The sequence below is a fragment of the Cryphonectria parasitica genome (assembly GCF_011745365.1).
Source record: "Cryphonectria parasitica EP155 unplaced genomic scaffold M406scaffold_2, whole genome shotgun sequence".
Lineage (NCBI taxonomy): Eukaryota > Fungi > Ascomycota > Sordariomycetes > Diaporthales > Cryphonectriaceae > Cryphonectria > Cryphonectria parasitica.
Window position 1 is genome coordinate 3,244,966 of NW_024468910.1, and position 17,471 is coordinate 3,262,436.

General features: G+C 54.1%; 5 protein-coding genes across 5 annotated transcripts; 3 read left to right on the forward strand and 2 right to left on the reverse strand.

Moving 5' to 3' along the window:
* Positions 1-1,459: 1,459 nt before the first annotated feature.
* Positions 1,460-3,103, reverse strand: M406DRAFT_337168 (putative PHOSPHOADENOSINE PHOSPHOSULFATE reductase; the record flags this gene model as incomplete). The annotated part of the gene is made up of 2 exons (XM_040921226.1): positions 1,460-2,362; positions 3,053-3,103. The coding sequence occupies 2 exons, from the start codon at positions 3,101-3,103 to the stop codon at positions 1,460-1,462; spliced, it is 954 nt and encodes a 317-aa protein (XP_040779781.1).
* A 3,373-nt stretch (positions 3,104-6,476) lies between these two features.
* M406DRAFT_337169 (fumarate hydratase) lies at positions 6,477-8,116 on the forward strand (the record flags this gene model as incomplete). Its single annotated transcript, XM_040921227.1, has 3 exons — positions 6,477-6,675; positions 6,817-7,840; positions 7,927-8,116. 3 exons carry the CDS (start codon positions 6,477-6,479, stop codon positions 8,114-8,116), a joined length of 1,413 nt encoding a protein of 470 aa, XP_040779782.1.
* Positions 8,117-8,928: 812 nt separating this feature from the next.
* Positions 8,929-10,654, forward strand: M406DRAFT_273324 (phosphoserine phosphatase serb; the record flags this gene model as incomplete). Its single annotated transcript, XM_040918182.1, has 1 exon — positions 8,929-10,654. One exon carries the CDS (start codon positions 8,929-8,931, stop codon positions 10,387-10,389), a length of 1,461 nt encoding a protein of 486 aa, XP_040779783.1. The 3' UTR covers positions 10,390-10,654.
* Positions 10,655-11,459: 805 nt separating this feature from the next.
* Positions 11,460-12,140, forward strand: M406DRAFT_44705 (uncharacterized protein; the record flags this gene model as incomplete). The annotated part of the gene is made up of 2 exons (XM_040924255.1): positions 11,460-11,717; positions 11,817-12,140. The coding sequence occupies 2 exons, from the start codon at positions 11,460-11,462 to the stop codon at positions 12,138-12,140; spliced, it is 582 nt and encodes a 193-aa protein (XP_040779784.1).
* A 1,162-nt stretch (positions 12,141-13,302) lies between these two features.
* On the reverse strand, positions 13,303-15,923 carry Met3 (sulfate adenylyltransferase; the record flags this gene model as incomplete). Its single annotated transcript, XM_040925498.1, has 6 exons — positions 13,303-13,577; positions 13,720-14,498; positions 14,585-14,733; positions 14,834-15,016; positions 15,216-15,243; positions 15,755-15,923. Coding segments are annotated over 6 exons (1,583 nt in total), but the record flags the coding sequence as incomplete, so codon positions are not given.
* Between the last annotated feature and the right edge of the window lie 1,548 nt (positions 15,924-17,471).

The window sequence follows — 17,471 nt, forward strand, 5'->3', positions numbered from 1 at the left end:
CTACTAAACGATTACTCCCAAGCGCAAAAAGCGTGTTACTCTAGACTTTTAGGGATAGATGAGGTCTATGTGGTTTTCTGAGTGAATGCATGGATATATCATTAAATGGACAAGAGTATTGTAAGAGATGCAGCGTGAGCCAAAATCCTCTTATGAAATGCAAGACACTTGTTGGTTTTCGCTTTTGATGTCACACTCGATGAGGTGTGCTGGTCTGTTCGAGGATTAAGCACAATCATGGGGATCATAAGTCTTTTCTTTGCTGATGAATAGCTGCGTTCTTGATTATGTGTGTAACTCAAGTTGTCACCCTGATGAGAAGAGTATCAACTACATGCTTACTTAATGATTGAGTACTCATGTACTCAGTATGCGCCCTTTTCAGTGTCCCTCGTCTATCTGCCATGCGAGGCTGACAAACACAAACCAAAAGGCACAACTCCCTCCTTCCCCCATTCTACTTCTCCCAATAAGGCATGTCCAACCCCACAGTCCTGCACTGGGAGGGTGTTAAAAGAAAGAGAAAAAAAGGAGAGAAAAAAAAAAAAGAAACAACAGCCGCAGCCGCGCGCCTCTTGCCCCTCCGTCCCTCGAAAAAGACAACCCAAAACACCCCCCTCTCCCCTTCCCCCCAATCTTTTTCCCTTTGGAGGTGGGGACCCACTCCATCACCCACAGTGCCGTCCCGCCGCAAACATTAGCACTGTATTGCGCCATCGAGCCCAAATATGCATGATTGCCGATAACCGTGCAGCCGACAGATGCGGCTCTGTCGTCGCATGGAGACCGGGGCCGACACCCGCCAGACCCACCGCCGACGTCCTCTCTTTCCCGTTGCCGCCACGGGAAAGCCTTCACGCCCTTCCCTCTGCTTTTGCCTGCGCTTCCCCCTTCCCGAACCGATCCGCGCCCTCAAATGTTTTCTTACGGTTATGAAAAGAGAGTCAGCACACACAGTAGGAGAAAGTTGTGTGTGGGAGAGAAACCCGAACCCTGGGGCTTGGTGGGACTGACGAGACGGGTTAGACAGACCTCATCGTCTTGGGAGGAGGATGAATGGTGAGTAGTAGCAACCTGAAGCTGGGTGTTTGATGGCGGTTCACTGCCAGCACTAAATGGATATTGGGACATTGGCAAGTAGTTACGATTTCATCGCTTCTTTGTTTCTTATAAGAAATTTTAAAATGTTATAATTGACTGCTCTATCTATTTTTGATAGCCGTTTTTATGTATGCCCGAGTGCTTTTTACCATGCAACAAAGTCTGGTTGGATGGCAAAGGGGAATAATCAACACTACACAGAATATGCTTCCGCCAACGCCAAGCAATGGAATCCCATTCAGTTTTTCAACGCCCAAGAAGGAAAAAAACACCTCCACCTTAGTCCCTTTTTCTTCAACAAGCCGATAAGAGCAACGCTTATAATTTCATCAGATCATCCTTTTCGCACCTCGTCACCCTATGACGAGACCTGGATGGCGGATGCATCGTGATTGCTACCGCTGGTGCTGATGCGCTCCTGGTTCTGCTGAAACGCCTGGGCCATCTCCTCCTCGCGGCGCTTCTGCTCCATCTCCTCGAGGTACTGGGCATATCTGCTCTTCTGGTTGTGGATGCCGCACTCGGTCTTGTCCTGGCCCTTCCACCGGCCTGCGCGCTCGTCCTCGCCCGCGGCCACGGGGCTTGTCGAGTGCCAGTCGCCGACGCTCTTGTAGCCCCTGTCGAGGAGGGCGTTGTAAGGAACGTCGTTGTCCTTGATGTACCGGTGGACCTGATCAAAGTTCCAGGTGACGAGCGGGTTGATCTTGACCACGCCGCGCTCCTCGTCCACCTCGATGACAGGGATCTTGTCGCGCTGGCCCCCTTGCGACCGCCGCCGGCCCGTCAACACCGCCGCCACATTGAGCTCCGTGTACGCGCGCTGCTGCGGCTCCACCTTGGCGTACCAGTCGTACATCTCGGCGCTGGTCTCCCACGAGCGCTCGCCAAAGATGGCCTCGAACTCCTCGGCTGTATTGCAGCCGTCGGGCTTGAAGACGTGTACTTTCGTGTTGGGGTAGCGCTGCCGCACGCGATCGACAAGGTCGAGCGTCTCCTGGAAGTGGTACAGCGTGTCTAGGAAGATGATGTCGACGGGGCGGGCATCCTCAGCCTCCAGCTTGGACAGCATGTCCAGCGTTACAAGGCCTGTGAGGCCAAAGGCGGTCGACTGGTACAAGTTGGGGAAGAGAATCTTGCAGAAACGCAGGATGTCCTGAGGGTGCATGGTCTCCAGGCGCGCGTTGAGCCACTTGAGGTGGTAGGGGGTGAAGGTCACCGCCGGAAGGGTCATGGTGGATGATGTGGCCGAGGCGTAGCCCGACTCAAGGTCGTCGGCCGACGAGGTGTCCGATTTTGTGTCGAGGGCCTTTAGGCGAGGCGATGCCTCTGCCGAGGATGTGTGTGAGTGGGTGTAAATGCCCATGTTGTGTGAGAGGAGGTATGTGAGGTGATGATGACGTGTGTTTTGGTATTGCTATACCACTGGGAAGCTTGCTTCCAAACAGTGCTGGGCTGCGCGTGTTGAGAGATGTTTTGAGGATATATAAGTGTGTGTAAATATATTGACGAAGTACTCGAGGGCTGAAGTCTCGAGCCCTTTTTTGCGATGGACAAGAAGCAGGTCGTTGCTCAGACGAGAGCAGATTTATAGGAAGAAGTGGGAGGAAGGAAGAATGCAAGATGTTTGTATGGATGCAGTATTTGTCAGGCAGAAAGGGAGGTGAGTGTGTGTGGTTGGTTATAATATCAAGGAAGGAACAGAAGAAGAGTAGGAGAAGCAGCAGCAGCAGGGTCTTTGAAAGATATTCTCGGCCGCCTTGGGTCCGTCATTTTTACAAACCAACCAGCTCAGGCCTGGGAGGGAATTGCGGCATCGCACATCATACGAAACGGAACGACGGGATACCTTGGCTCCTAATACCTTGCCTGGGGCCCTTGAAGGGCGACCATCTGTCAGTCCTAGTCCTCCGTGTCATTGTCCCCTCCTCTTGGCCCCCTCTCTACCACCCACTCGTCCTTCATCAAGCACGCCCAGGGCATGGCTCACAGCCCAATGGCCCATTATTAATCGCATCCTGACTACTGTTGACACCGTTTCCCCCCCCTCCCTCCCCTCCCGAGGTCATCTCGCTCTCCCACTTTCTCTGGTTTTCTCGACACGAGACTGGAGCAAAGACGGCTCCCCTACTGGTACAAGGAGTCTACCTCGAGGGGACTACCTCATGTGGAGGGGGGCCCCAGGACAAACTGGGGATTGCGCCATTCGACGCTTTGGGGCAGGGCAAAGAAGGCCATCTGGTATGTCAAATGGATGATCCGCCCATGTATGTGCCTGATATAAGCCATCGATGGTGCAATCCGCGCTATTCCTTTCGTGATCAGGGCCGGGCTCTCATTGGTCCCCAGGACGAAAAATTGTGACGGTACCTGACAGTGACATGCTGGTGTCCTCCAGAGGAACGAGCGTGGTGGCTGGTTCTTTTGTTTCCTGGACATTAGACCCGCCGGCTGTCATTGCTCGGACAGGAAGTCCATCAGTCAATGAGACCCGTCCTCTGCCCTCCCAACTGCCGGATGTTTCCTATCCTGTTGGTGGTTTGAGTGAGGTTGAGGTACATGTCCCCCAAAGTTACTCCCCTAGGATTAGTCGTCGACCAAGGTTGCGGGAAGGCTGAAAGGGATGGCGGGCTCGGCTGCGTCTAACAGAAAACAGACGACAGGGGTGTTATTGCCCCACAAACTAAATCTTCTTTTCTCTCTTGAGGCCTGACATAGCACGAACCCATACATAAGCGGTTGTACCTAAGTATCACTGTGTAAAGTCCACAAAAACTTTCTCTTGGACGCTCCCGGCAGAGACACCTCCCCCCTTGTCCCTGCCAAAACGCCCAAGCGCCCTTTCCAACATCGCACTGTCCTTGGCTATGTAAGAGCCTAGAAATGTGTGTCTCTATTAGATAATCACGCTTGCAAATCGAACCTCCTGGATCCAGAATCTTCCGTGTAACCAGCCGCGCCCTGTACGAGAAGTGATTGACTACCGTTTTGCAACGACATGGGGCAGGGCATGCCCACGCTACACACGCATCTTGCCTCTTCAACGTCATCCCAGATTTTCTCATCTCTCGACGTCATGAAGAAATTTGTCAAAGCTACAGATCATAGTACTTTCGTAGCATCCAGAAAGGGCAAAGACAGACGAGCTGCAACCCCAGACTTTTCCCCCTTCCATTTCCGTTTTTCTCAATGTTTTCCCTAGACATTGATTGCCCAACATGTTGTGTGAATGCGGGCGTGTGTGGCGGCATCCCCGTTTTCCGGCCGGATTAATCTCGCACAGGATTGTGTTGTGATTCTGATCAAGATGACAACACCGGCCCAGCCGGTGAGTCGTGCTCCCTTTTTATCTGCCTATCTCTCTCTCCCTTTTGATGACACGCAGATACATGTCGCACGGCAAGGAGGAGGTCAGCAAGCAGCATCGGTTGGCTGTCATGCCCTGAACTGTGTGAGAGCCAAGGTCAGACAAGAAGATTTGTCCGCAGGGGTGGTTGCGAACGACAGCCTTCTTATGGCGAGCTTTCTTTTCAGATCATCGGGCGGTGACTGTATCAATTTTACTTTCGTAGCAAAGCCTCCTCCCATGTTCCCTGACTCACGACTTAGCGATCCCCAGTCGAAATGAGAGTGCGCCCCCCGGTCTTGGCTTGTTCCCCATAGTCCCGAGTATCTGGGCTTTGTGAGTAGCTTGCTAGTAGTCTCAAGGCGCCCTCCCCCGGCGCGCCCAACTTTTTTCGTGATGCTCCTTCATCTCAAGAGATAATATTCTTCAGGCTTCTCTGGTACCTGAGTACATATCAAGGGGAGAGATCTATGCCTGTCCAATGAAGTTTGCGACGTCTTACAACAGCGTATTGCTTTTCTTCTCTTTTGCCACGACGCTTGGTTTGCTAGCCAAGCATGCTGCCTGACCACCCGGTCTGGTCGAGTCCAAAGACCAAGAGGGCACGGCACAACTAGCACGATGTGGCCAAGCAACCGTGGTAAAGCAAACTGGCGACTAACTTGAGAGGGAGGCAGGGAATGTCATTCTGATATACACAGTATGGAAATCCTGCGCAGAGACAACATTGTCAACTACCCAGAAAGCTTGGGGTCACACCGCCACACAAGAGAGTCACTGGCTACGTATCTATGATTATGGATCAGATACAAGAATCTGTAGAATCATTTATCGTCTGTAATTGTAGGTACTTGGAGGACTTGTCGGACGTTCCTTCAAGCTACGTAATCATTCGGCAACCCACAGCAAACCACTGGCCTTGCCTCTCTCGTGTGGCCTGGACTACCTAATGACGCTCATAACAGGACAGTCTAGTCAATTCATTTCCCATGGCTCCTATCATCAACTGAGCCTCCACGGAACAGGCAATCATGTCTCAATGGCCGCAGGCGCATGCAGAATCCTTGCGAGTACTATAGCAGCAGACCGCTGGGCTTGGCAGATCTGCTCATGGCAACATCAATTGAACCGGATCACGGCAAAGCAGATCGTCAATGTCTGTCACAACTCTTCACCTGCCCTGGTGAGAGTTGCAGGGTGTGACGTGGCATGACAAGACGAAGTTTCTGTATATATAGATCAGGAGGGGATCAAGTATCGTCGTGGAAGATATGCTGCCAAGTCAGAGCTCTTCCGTAATCTCAGCCTCGGAGTCAAGAGGGCAAGACTGCCGAGAAAAAGTGGGATGAAAACAAAAACCCCGAACCTAATACAGAGATGCCGGCACGGTATGTTCAATTTTCTGGACGGGTTCTACACTGCCAGTCACATACCCATTCACCAGTATTGGGAGCGGAAGACTATGAGAAGTTGCACAATGGTAGTAAGTAGCTGTGTTGTTTCCGTTTTCCGCCGACATCGGGCAATTTTGGGGAAGCTGGAGAGTTTGGAACAGCGGGAATTCGGGGTCGCGTCGCGGGTTGGCCCGAGGTGGCCCATGCTTCTGCGGAGGTATTTTCTTAGGTGAGGTACTTGGCAAAATACAGTAGGCCAGCAACCCAAAAAAAAAAAAAAAAAAAAGCAGAGGCCAAAAAAAAGAGAGGTGTCCAGTGACGAATCCAGAACAAGCAGAAAGTTCCAATTGGATATCTGTCAGGGCATTGGACAGAACACCCGCCTCCACCCTCCTCTTTTTCTTCTCTTAATGTATCCTCAAGCCTCGGTTCCCAGAATGCTACAGTCGGCACGAACATGCGCCTCCGGCTCGGCCAGGAGCTGGCTGCTTAGGCCGAGGGGCAGCAGCACGAGGGCTCTAAGCACATGCTTGAACTCCAACAAGCCGGCGGCAGTCAACCCCCTCCGTACCCCTCATACGTCACTCCTTCACAACACCACGACGACGACAAGATATTTCCACGCCTCGTCCACAAGAATGGCTGGCACAAGAACCGAGAGCGATGCCTTTGGCGAGATCCAGGTCCCCGCCGACAAGTACTGGGGCGCCCAGACTGAGCGGTCCCTCGAGAACTTCCGCATCAACCAGCCCCAGGACCGCATGCCCCCGCCCATCATCAAGGCATTTGGTATTCTCAAGGGCGCGGCTGCTGCTGTGAACGTGCGCTATGGTCTTGGTATGTCCCCTGGGCAGAAGGACAGATAGAGGTCCAGACGAACGCGAGAGAAGAAGAAAAGAGACAAAGAGACAAAGAGAGAGAGAGAGATATCCTGCAGGCATGGGAAGACTCACACGTACAAATGTGCACACAATCTAGATCCCAAGATCTCCGAGGCCATTCAGCAGGCCGCCAAGGAGGTCGCCGACCTGAAGCTGATCGACCATTTCCCCCTCGTCGTCTGGCAGACCGGCTCCGGTACTCAGTCCAACATGAACGCCAACGAGGTCATCTCCAACCGAGCTATCGAGATCTTGGGTGGCCAGATGGGCTCCAAGAAGCCCGTCCACCCCAACGACCACGTCAACCGCTCTGCATCCTCCAATGATACCTTCCCCACCGTCATGCACATCGCCGCCGTCCTTGAGATCGAAAACGAGCTCGTCCCGAGCCTGAAGAGCCTGAGGGATGCGCTGCAGAAGAAGGTGGACGAGTTCGACGCCAAGAACATCATCAAGATCGGACGGACACACCTGCAGGACGCCACTCCGCTGACCCTGGCGCAGGAGTTCTCTGGGTACGTGGCCCAACTGGACTTTGGCATCCAGAGGGTTGAGTCCAGCCTGCCAGCCCTGCGACAGCTGGCGCAGGGAGGCACCGCCGTGGGCACTGGCATCAACACTTTCCAGGGTTTTGCCGAGGCCATCGCCGAGGAGGTCTCCAAGATGACGGGCACCAAGTTCGAGACGGCACCCAACAAGTTTGAGGCTTTGGCCGCCCACGACGCTGTCGTGCAGTCGCATGGCTGCCTCAACACCCTCGCCGCCTCGCTCACCAAGATCGCCCAGGACATCCGATACCTCGGCAGCGGGCCCCGTTGCGGCCTGGGCGAGCTGATCCTGCCCGAGAACGAGCCTGGCTCTAGCATCATGCCCGGCAAGGTCAACCCGACCCAGTGTGAAGCTCTGACGATGGTGTGCGCCCAGGTCATGGGCAACAACGTCGCCTGCACCATCGGCGGCATGAACGGCCAGTTTGAGCTGAATGTGTACAAGCCCCTGGTCATCCGCAACCTGCTCCACAGCATTCGCCTGCTGTCTGACGGCATGCGTTCGTTCGAGAAGAACCTGGTCGCCGGTCTGCAGGCCAACGAGGAAAAGATCTCCAGCATCATGAAGGAATCGTAAGTTGTTTCTTCCTTCCTTCCTCCGCTTAGCTATATAATGCAGTTGGCAGCCCGAGTGTTTGTGCTAACGAATGGGGCCCTAGTCTCATGCTTGTGACCTGCCTGAACCCCAAGATCGGCTACGACATGGCCAGCAAGGTTGCCAAGAATGCCCACAAGAAGGGCCTGACCCTCAAGGCGTCTGCCCTGGAGCTGAACGCCCTGACTGAGGATGAGTTTGACAGCCTCGTCAAGCCTGAGCTCATGGTCGGCCCCTCAGCTTACAAGGGATGATGATCATCATCAAGCAGTGTATTGTGGTTCAGCGAAATGTCATAGAATTTGTACGAGAAAAATCTAAATAGGACCTGGAGCAGTGCCTACCTTTTACACTACATTCTGCTTTCCAAGCATGCCTTGTACAGCACAGTGACATCACAGACTCTTTTTTTCCCCTTTCTTTCTCTATTCTTCATTCACTTCCGTCCTATAGAGCATGTCTGGTTGGTTGCTACGAAGGTTATGTATATATAAGAAACCATCCCTATGTAGGATATTTTGTCCAGGGGGCTTTTGATGTCCCATGCCTACTACTCACAGCTAGCTATACATAGAACCATTGCTCTGTCAATCTGCAACTCTTTCCCTTATGTACGCCACATGTGGCTTGTGGTGAATGACGATTTTAGTCAGGAACGGGGCTTTTTGGGCGAATCGGAGTCTACGGCTGGTTCGGCAGGGGAACCCCCCACTTTGGGGCTTCTGCTTTGTCTTGGGAAAGTTGGAGTCCCAACGCAATTTCTCTCGACAAGCCCCTCAGCGTTCACTGCTACCTCAGCCTTCTTTCTTGTCCTGGGCCCCCCACCTCTCTCTCTCTCTCCCTCTGTGTCTTCTTCCAACCGAATACCCCGGCACCTAAGGCTCTGTCTCTTGTCTTTATCATTATCTTCGCTTTTCCCTCTTCCTTCCTTTCAACCACACTTCTCGAGGCTTTCCCGGCGACAAGTCCTCTTGAATCGTCACCAGATCACGACATTTTTTTTGTTTTGTTTAGTACGACCATAATCAATAGTCAGTACGAAGGTGTAATCTCGAAGCCCAACATCATGTCGAGCCCCACCACCCGCCCAGCTATGACCCGACCTCGTCTCGACTCCTCCAGGAAGAGCAGCTCGTACCTGCAGGAGTTCCAGCAGTACCGGCCGCCCAACAAGCCCGAGAGCCACTTTGGCATCGACACCGTCGTCGAGGATGTCCCTGGAGCTCCTGCGTCGTCTGCGGCCACGCCCCCCAACTCCACGTCCCCTCTCTACTACAGGGGCGTCCCCTCGGCCGACAATCCTCCCAAGGTCGTCGACGGCCTGAGCCACGACCTCTCGCATCCCAACTGCGCCCCACCCCGGGGACAGTCGTCAAGCAGGCTGATCGCGACGCTCTTCTACAAGACCAAGTCGCAGCGCGTCTCGAACAATGCCGTGCCCTCGCCCCAGAAGCCCTCGTCGCCCCAACCCGGTGCGGTGATATCTGAAGGGTCTGACATCCCCGCCAATATGGCCCCTACGACCGACCCCTCGACCTTCCCCCTCGAGCCGCCCGCCGCCGAGCCCGAACCCCTCGACCACCTCTACGGCTCGTATATCTCGCCGCTGTGCATCACCTCGTTCCTGCACCTCACATCCAGCTTTCCGCTGCCGCCAGGGTCCGACAACATGACCTCGGCGCACAGGTGCCTCGACAGCTCGGAGCACCCCCTCGTGGTGGAGCTCACGCTCTCGCCCGCGCCCGCGCCGTCGTATCTGTCGCTCGCGGACTTGCGCAAGCACGAGCTCATCTATCGTTTCGAGCGCGAGTGGAACGTCGACGTGGCGCTGCAGCCCGACCTGCTCTGGCGGCGCCATCCACGCCTGGTGGTGTTCGATATGGACTCGACACTGATCACGCAAGAGGTCATCGACTTGCTGGCAGCGACGATCCGCGACCCGCCTGACCTGGCGGCCAAGGTGGCGGACATCACGCACCGGGCCATGCTGGGCGAGCTGCAGTTTGAGAGCGCGTTCCGCGAGAGGGTGGCGCTGCTGAAGGGGTTGTCCGAGACCATCTTCACGGAGCTGAGGGCGGTGCTGGACGTGACCAAGGGCGTACGGCCGCTGCTCAAGGCGCTGAAGAGGCTGGGGGTGCGCACGGCGGTGCTGAGCGGGGGCTTCCAGCCGCTGACGAGCTGGCTGGCGTCGGAGCTGGGGATTGACCACGCGCACGCGAATGAGGTGGTGATAGAGGGCGGGCGGCTGACGGGCGAGGTCAAGGGCACGATTGTCGGGCGGGAGAGGAAGGCAGAGCTGCTGCAGGAGATTGCCAAGAAGGATGGCATCGACCTGCGCCAGGTGGTGGCTGTGGGAGACGGGGCCAATGACCTGAAGATGATGGCGACTGCGGGCCTGGGCGTGGCGTGGAACGCGAAGCCCAGGGTGCAGATGGAGGCCGGGGCGAGGCTGAACGGGGAGAGCCTGTTGGATCTGCTCTATCTCTTTGGATTCACAAGGGAGGAGATCGATACGCTGACTGCATAAGGGAGGACAAGGCCCCTTAACTCGGGCGTCTTTGCACAGGAAGCAAGCATTCAAGCTCTTGTTTCTTTCTCTTTTCTTTCAAAAGACTTTCAGACTTGGGCCGTCTCTCTGTACCGCACTAATACTGAAATATGTATGCCATGCATACAGTCTACATACTTACCCTTGTTGCTAAGAGTAGTTGTAAAGATAGCACCAGCACCAGCACCAGCACCAGCAGCACCAGCGGTAAGGTCCAACGGCATTCATTGATATATGAGGACGAGAAGAGGAAAAATTCAATAAACAAGTTCATGAAAAGAAAGAAAAAAAAAGAAGAAAAAGTTAATGCGGCAGGAGGTGCAAAGCAGAAGGAGAGGGAACAAGCGAAGGAGGAACTCCCAATGGTTCAGACCATTTCACGCTTCTCGTCCCGCCCCGGGCCGGCTACGGAACAGGACCCGTCATCGCGTGAGTACTTGGTGCAACCCACAGCAAATCTACGACCTTCTCTTTACTCCTATGCTTGTCCCTGGTTGCACATGGATCCGAAATAGCCTGTCTTGTGGTTGACTTTGCTGTGAGGACCAGCAGTATAATTTTGTTTCTTGTTGTTTTTCTTTCTCTTCTGCTTCATCATTGCTCAATGAAGAATACGGGCCAGGGATGAGAAGGAATAATAAGTCGCAGAGCCAGTCAATTGATCAATGTTTTCTTATCTCGGTGAGGTCTTGCGCCGTTGCGCAGGCGCGGATGCGAATCTACTGCCACATGCCACGGCACATGAATCATCCATGCCTGCCCGTTCTCACCTTCACCCTCACCTTCTCGATAAATAATTACTGCTTGATGATTTATTTATAACAGATCTGGCTCGGTCCTTAAGATATCAATGTATACAATAAGCTACGCACAAAGCTACTAGCCACACACACACGCTTTCTTTTTCTTTTTCTTCTTCTTCTTCCTTTCTTCCTCTGAGACGATCAATCTCTCAAATCTTCCTCTTGTTGGTCTCTTCACCCAACCAAAAACCCAATCCCATCCCTCACCCCCTTCACAAAAGCCCAGCGGCCCCTCCCCTTTCCATCATGGGCTCCATCACCACCCCACCCCCAGGCACGACGCCCAAAGCAGCCACCGCCCCAACCTTCTCAATCCGCAAAGCCACCCTCCAAGACGCAGAACAGATCGCCGCTCTCGGCGCCGCCGTCTTCACGCACACCTTCAAGGAGTCCGGGTGCACGGCTCAACAGCTCCGGTCCTACCTTGACGAGGCGTACACGGTGGCCGCCATCCGAGCCACGCTTACGAGCCCGGCGCAGGACACGCTTGTGGCTACTAGCATCGTCACAGAGGGGAAAGAGAAGGCGGAGAAGGAGAGTGGTGGTACTGGTGATGACGATGACGACGACAATGGCAACGGCAACGGCAACAGCAACCAAGAGAAGCTGCTAGGCTTCGCCGTTCTCAACCACACCACCTCCCCCTCCGAGCCAGCCATCGCAGGGTTTCCCCACCCTGTCGAGGTGCAGCGGCTGTATGTCGACCTCGGCGCACACGGTCGGGGGATCGGGACAGCGCTCATGGCGGCGGTGGAGGAGCTGGCGAAGGCCCAGGGGGGTTATGAAACAGCCTGGTTGGGGGTCTGGGAGCGGAATTTTCGGGCACAGAAGGTGTATGGACGGTTAGGGTATCGACGGGTCGGGGAGCATGTTTTTGATGTTGGGGGGGATGAGCAGACTGATTGGATTATGGTAAAGGCGTTGTGATGGGGGTAGAGAGAGAGACTAGACCTGGGTTGACTTCTTCTTGTATCATGGCGCTGGATAGGCATTATAGACATGTATATCTTGGGGAGGAGATTGTTGTGAAAGTAGATCACGGGGGGGGGGGGGCGGTTGGTGTTTGTGTACTTGGAAGGTGTTGGGACCTCAGGTCATGGCACTTGGTGATTTAGTGAAAAGCGGTTGGTCCATAGAGCAATAGCTAATGCTTCGGTAAGAGGACTTGGATATGCAGTCACGGCACTTGACTTTGTGAGGACAATAATTATGGTATGTCTCCTGGCAATATTGACACTTGGCTGTTTGGTGGAAACACTCGGCCTTGTATATGACATGGACATTTGGCTGTTTGGTGAGAGTATCATGAGGTCCGTACGAAAGCCAGGTTCCTTCAAGGAGAACGCTAGGGCTTGTAAGAAGGTCTCGAGAACTCATAGGATGATACTTAGGACTTCTGGTAAAAAAGCCTTGCGTATATACACTTCAGTTATGACAATTAGGTATTTGGTAGGGGGTGTTGGGCCTTGTAGGAAAAAGTACTAGACCCTGTAGAAGAGCGCTAGCACTTTCAGAGAGCCGCCAAGCCATCTAGTACAGGCGCTTGCTTCTCTACATGGCAGTTGGGTGTTCTGGGAACGGCATTTGGATGTCAGGGAGAAGAGGCTAGATTCTGTAATGACGAGAGCGTTTGGTCATAGAATCATTTATTTCTGGATAGCAGAGCATGGTGGTTGGAGGAGGCGGGCTTGATATTGAACGCCTTGATGTAAATCGGTGCCTTCTTGGGAAGAGTGGTGGTGGTAAGTCAAGTTGTGCTTAGGTGGCTGCTGGAACCGCACATCATAAACCTTGGCTCAGACCCCCGGCACCACGGGCCTAATTTAGAGACTGGTTCGACATTCTCAGGAAATAGAAAAAAGAAAAATTGACATTTTGCTGCTGCAGTATACAAAGATATCTATATAAAAGACAGATCACCGCCAGAAATGTACATATATATATATTTATATATATGTTTGTCCCCAAGCTTCACTCAGATCAAGGTTTATCCTGCTCTAGGGAACCTTTCTTCTTTCTCCCTCTTTAACCCGTTTTATATCTCTTCGCGCACATAAACAACCCCCCCCCCCCACACACACATCCACATTTAGAAGCGGTCCAGGAGACCCTGGCTCTCGAGCAACAGCACGATCTGGTGAACAATGGACCGCACGCTCTGCTTCTCGGCATCAACAACCAGGTCAGGCTTGGAGGGGGCCTCGTAAGGGTCATCAACACCAGTGAAGCCCTTGATCTTGCCGGCGCGGGCGGCCTGGTAGATGCCGCGCTTGTCGGTCTTCTCGCACTGCTCGAGAGAGGTGGCGACGTGCACAAGGTAGAAGTCACCGTACTTCTCGACGAGCTCGCGGGCGTGGCGGCGGCTCTCCTCGAAGGGGGCGATGGGAGCGGCGATGACGGCGGCGCCGGAGCGGGTCAGCTCGGAGGCGACAAAGGCGATGCGGCCAATGTTCTTGTTGCGGTCCTCCTTGGAGAAGCCCAGCTCGGACGACAGCTCGGAGCGCACCGTCTCGCCCAGCAGCATGGAGACGGACCGGCCGCCCTGCTGGTTGAGGGTGACCTGCAGGGCACGGGCGATCTGGTCCTTGCCAGAGTTCATGTAGCCCGTCAAGAAGACAGTGAAGCCCTGCTGCGACCTGGGCGGGTGTGACTCGCGCAGCACCTTGACGACCTCGGGGTATGAGAACCACTCGGGGATGTCGCGGCCGCTGCGGAGCCTGGATCGGAGCTCGGTGCCCGAGATGTTCAGAGTGCGCACGTCCTTGGGAATGGTGTCGACGGGCGCGTACTCGTCGCTGTCGGGCAGGTACGTCATCATCTGGAAGGGCACGACCTCGATGCCCAGCTCGTCGCGGTACTTCTCAACGGCGTACTGGGCGTCGTAGGGGCCGTAGAAGTCGGTGCCCTTGCTGTTCTTGCCGGGGCCGGCGTGGTCACGGCCGACGATGAAGTGCGTAGCACCGTGGTTCTTGCGGATGATGGCGTGCCAGATGGCCTCGCGGGGACCTCCCATGCGCATGGCCAGGGGCAGCAGGCCCAGGACGGCCATGCCGTTGGGGTATCTGGGGAGGAGGGCCTTGTAGACACGCACGCGGGTGAAGTGGTCAATATCGCCGGGCTTGGTCAGGCCGACGACGGGGTGAATGAGCACGTTGGCGTGGTGGGAGCGGGCAGCGCGGACTGTCAGCTCACGGTGAGCACGATGCATGGGGTTACGCGTCTGGAAGGCGACGACACGAGTCCAGCCCAGCTTGTCGAAGTGCAGACGGATCTCAGCAGGGGTGTCTATGTAGGGATTGCCAGTCAGTACTCTTTCTCTTTATACACAAGACTATGAAGGATGAAAAGAAAAGGAAGAACAGGATACGCACATCGTAGGTCGACAAAATCATAGTGCTGCAGGCGGTTGACAGCCTCCAGCTTACCACCGACGTAGTACTCGCCAGCTGTATGGTGGAGGTACTTGACGGCAGGGTGAGCCTCGTCGTTGTCGCCAAAGACCTCCTTGGCCTCGAGGACCCTGTAAAGATGCGCTGTCAGGAACCACGAGCTCGCTCATCATACTCTCTCATGTGCCATTGGTGGCACACACAGAGACAGGCGCAGCGAAGGCAACTCACTTGTCAGGCTTGTAAATGTCCTCAATAGTCATGATGGCCAGGTTGCGGTCATCACGGAAGTCTCTCAGGGCGACCCTCTTGCCAGGCTTGAGGGCAAGCTCTTCGATCTCGGATTTGGACAGATCCAAGGTGATGGGCATGGAAAAGAGGATGCCATTCTCGAGGCGGTTCTCCTTGACGACTCTGTTGTTGTGAGGTACATTTTATCAGCCTTTTTTTTCTTCTTTCTTCTTTCGTATGAACATTCAATTTAAAAATAAATCGTGCCATCATCCAAAATCTTTCGTGATAAATGACAATATCTTCAAGAATTTGTCGAAAATGATATGTTGCGTTGCGAAGAGTGAGTGAGTGAGTGAGAGAGAGGGAAGAAAAGACATACCCATTGTAGTCCTTCTCGTTCATGAAACCTACAACCAAAGAAAACGAGTCAGTCCACACACGTCATCGTAGCGAGGTCAGAGCTTCAAAAATTCCCACTCCCCAAACCCCCTGTGGCCCGCAAACTGCCCGTGGCGTCGCATCGCATTAGGAATCCTCAGCCAGCCGGCCACGCAATGAATAGCGGGGCTGCACAGGCTCCTGAGAATGCAAGATGGAGCCCCGCCGACAGGGGCACACGACAGCTCTTTTTGGTGGCTCTGCCCCTCGTTTTCCCCCAATTCCCCGACGCACTGCCTATTGGCAGGCAAAAGCTAGGGGAAGTTCAAGACCAAGAGGGCGCGTGTATTTGTGTGTGTGTGTGTGTGTGTGTGTGTGCGGCGCTCGAGTAACGATAGCCATACGATGGAGGTGGGGGAAAGCAAAGGAGGGTGGGAGAAGAAGAAGTATGAAGGGAAAAGGGAAGGGGCAGGAGGGGGACCAATAGCTGTTGCATGTAGTTCCCTTTCTGAGTCTACTTATTCCACCTGCGACACGTACCTTCGAGAGGAGAGAAGCCACCGTTCAGGATCAACTCGAGATCGCAGAGCTGGCGCTCGGTCAGAATGACAGCCGTCAGGGTCTCGGCCTCAGCCTCGAGCTCAGCCTGGCGAGGGGCATCGCGGGCGAGCAGGTCCTTGAGGACACCACCATGAGGGGGGTTGGCCATTGCGTCTTTGTGTAGAGGTGAGATCGGGTCTCGGGATGGTGATTCGAAGCTTCGGGGCTTCTGGATCTGGGCTTTCGCCTGTGTCTTGGATCCCCGGTACTTGAGGACGGTCGCTAGGACTCTGGAAGAGAGGAGGAGGAGGAGGTTAGGAAAGGAGAGAGGATGAGGACACGAAGAAGAGAGGGACGGTGGTAAGGAGTAGTAGTAAGAGTACTAATGTACTGATGAGGTGGCTCGAGGGGTAAGTGACAGGTCAGAGCGAAGAGGATGAGGGAGAGGAGGAGGAACAGAGATGACAACAACAGGCTGTCGTCTTCCAGAACGATGAAGGGAGCGGTCAAGTGGGTTTTATGTAGTGTGTAGATCCAGAAGCTCATCCACCGCGCATGCGACTTACGAAACCCGGTCCAGGGAGGGTATCCAGTCTTACCAGGTTGTGTGTTCAGGAGAAGAATACGTTTGACCGTCGGTCAAACAAGGTTGGCTGTGGTTTCGATCTTGGCCTGTCACTTCTCTTTCAGAGGTGGTTAGTTGATTTTCTTAATTTTTCTCTCACTGTGCCGGCAACGGACTGAAGACGGACTGACAAACTGCTACCGACAGGGCTTTGAGGGGCTTGAATGCTGCTTGTTGTCCTCTAATCTTGAGCTCCAGGGTATCTTTCCCGTCTTTGATTTCTGTTCTTGTGGATGTCCAAAGTGGTAGGTGTCATTAGCGATTTCCCTTATAGAGAGGAGACAAACATCGATGGCACGACAAGATATACCTTTTTTACAAACCCGGCGTTGAACCGGAGCATCGCCCAGCCCTGTAGTCCTGCAGCCCTGTAGTATTGATATCTGCTACCACCATAGGGCTTCTAGAAATTCTTTTCTACCCTTAGTGCCGGATGACGTGATTATACCACCCAAGGTACTCTTCCGCACAGGATCTGCTCAAAAGGTACACCCAACCGACTCCCGCGCGTGTGAAAAGGAAGGGCCGACGGCAACGCGGAGGCGCTACGGACAACTAAACTTTCAGACCTAGGCCGGCCAGACATAGAGTGCGCAGGTGCGTTGGAAGCTAATTAATTCAGCCCTGGGACCGACTGCCGCGCTCTGTTCCACAGTGCCAAATCAATACGTTGGGAATAGTTTTTTTTGGTGGCGCTATGGTCCTGGCGTACGCGGCCCTTCTCCTGAAAAATGACAAAGTACATACACATGGTAAATTGATGAGGAGGAACAATTAATTAATATGCTAGTTTATGGTCTCTTTTTCCTTGTTCCATCCGATCAACCTGGCGGAGAACTTCTCCTGACGAGGATTGGATGGACTTTTGCCAGGCTCTTTTGTCAATCACTCAATCTGGGAATACAATTCTCCACCCTTTTCTCCTTCTCTCCTTCTCTCCTTCTCTCCTTCTCTCCCATGCATCTTTCGTGGCCTTGCTTTGCTGCTGGCCTGACCATCTTGGACACCCGACTTTAGACACAAGCAAAGCTGAGTGACCACCAGTCATGAAGTCGGTGGTAGTAGGGCTGCGGCAGGCCGGTGGGGGGAAAC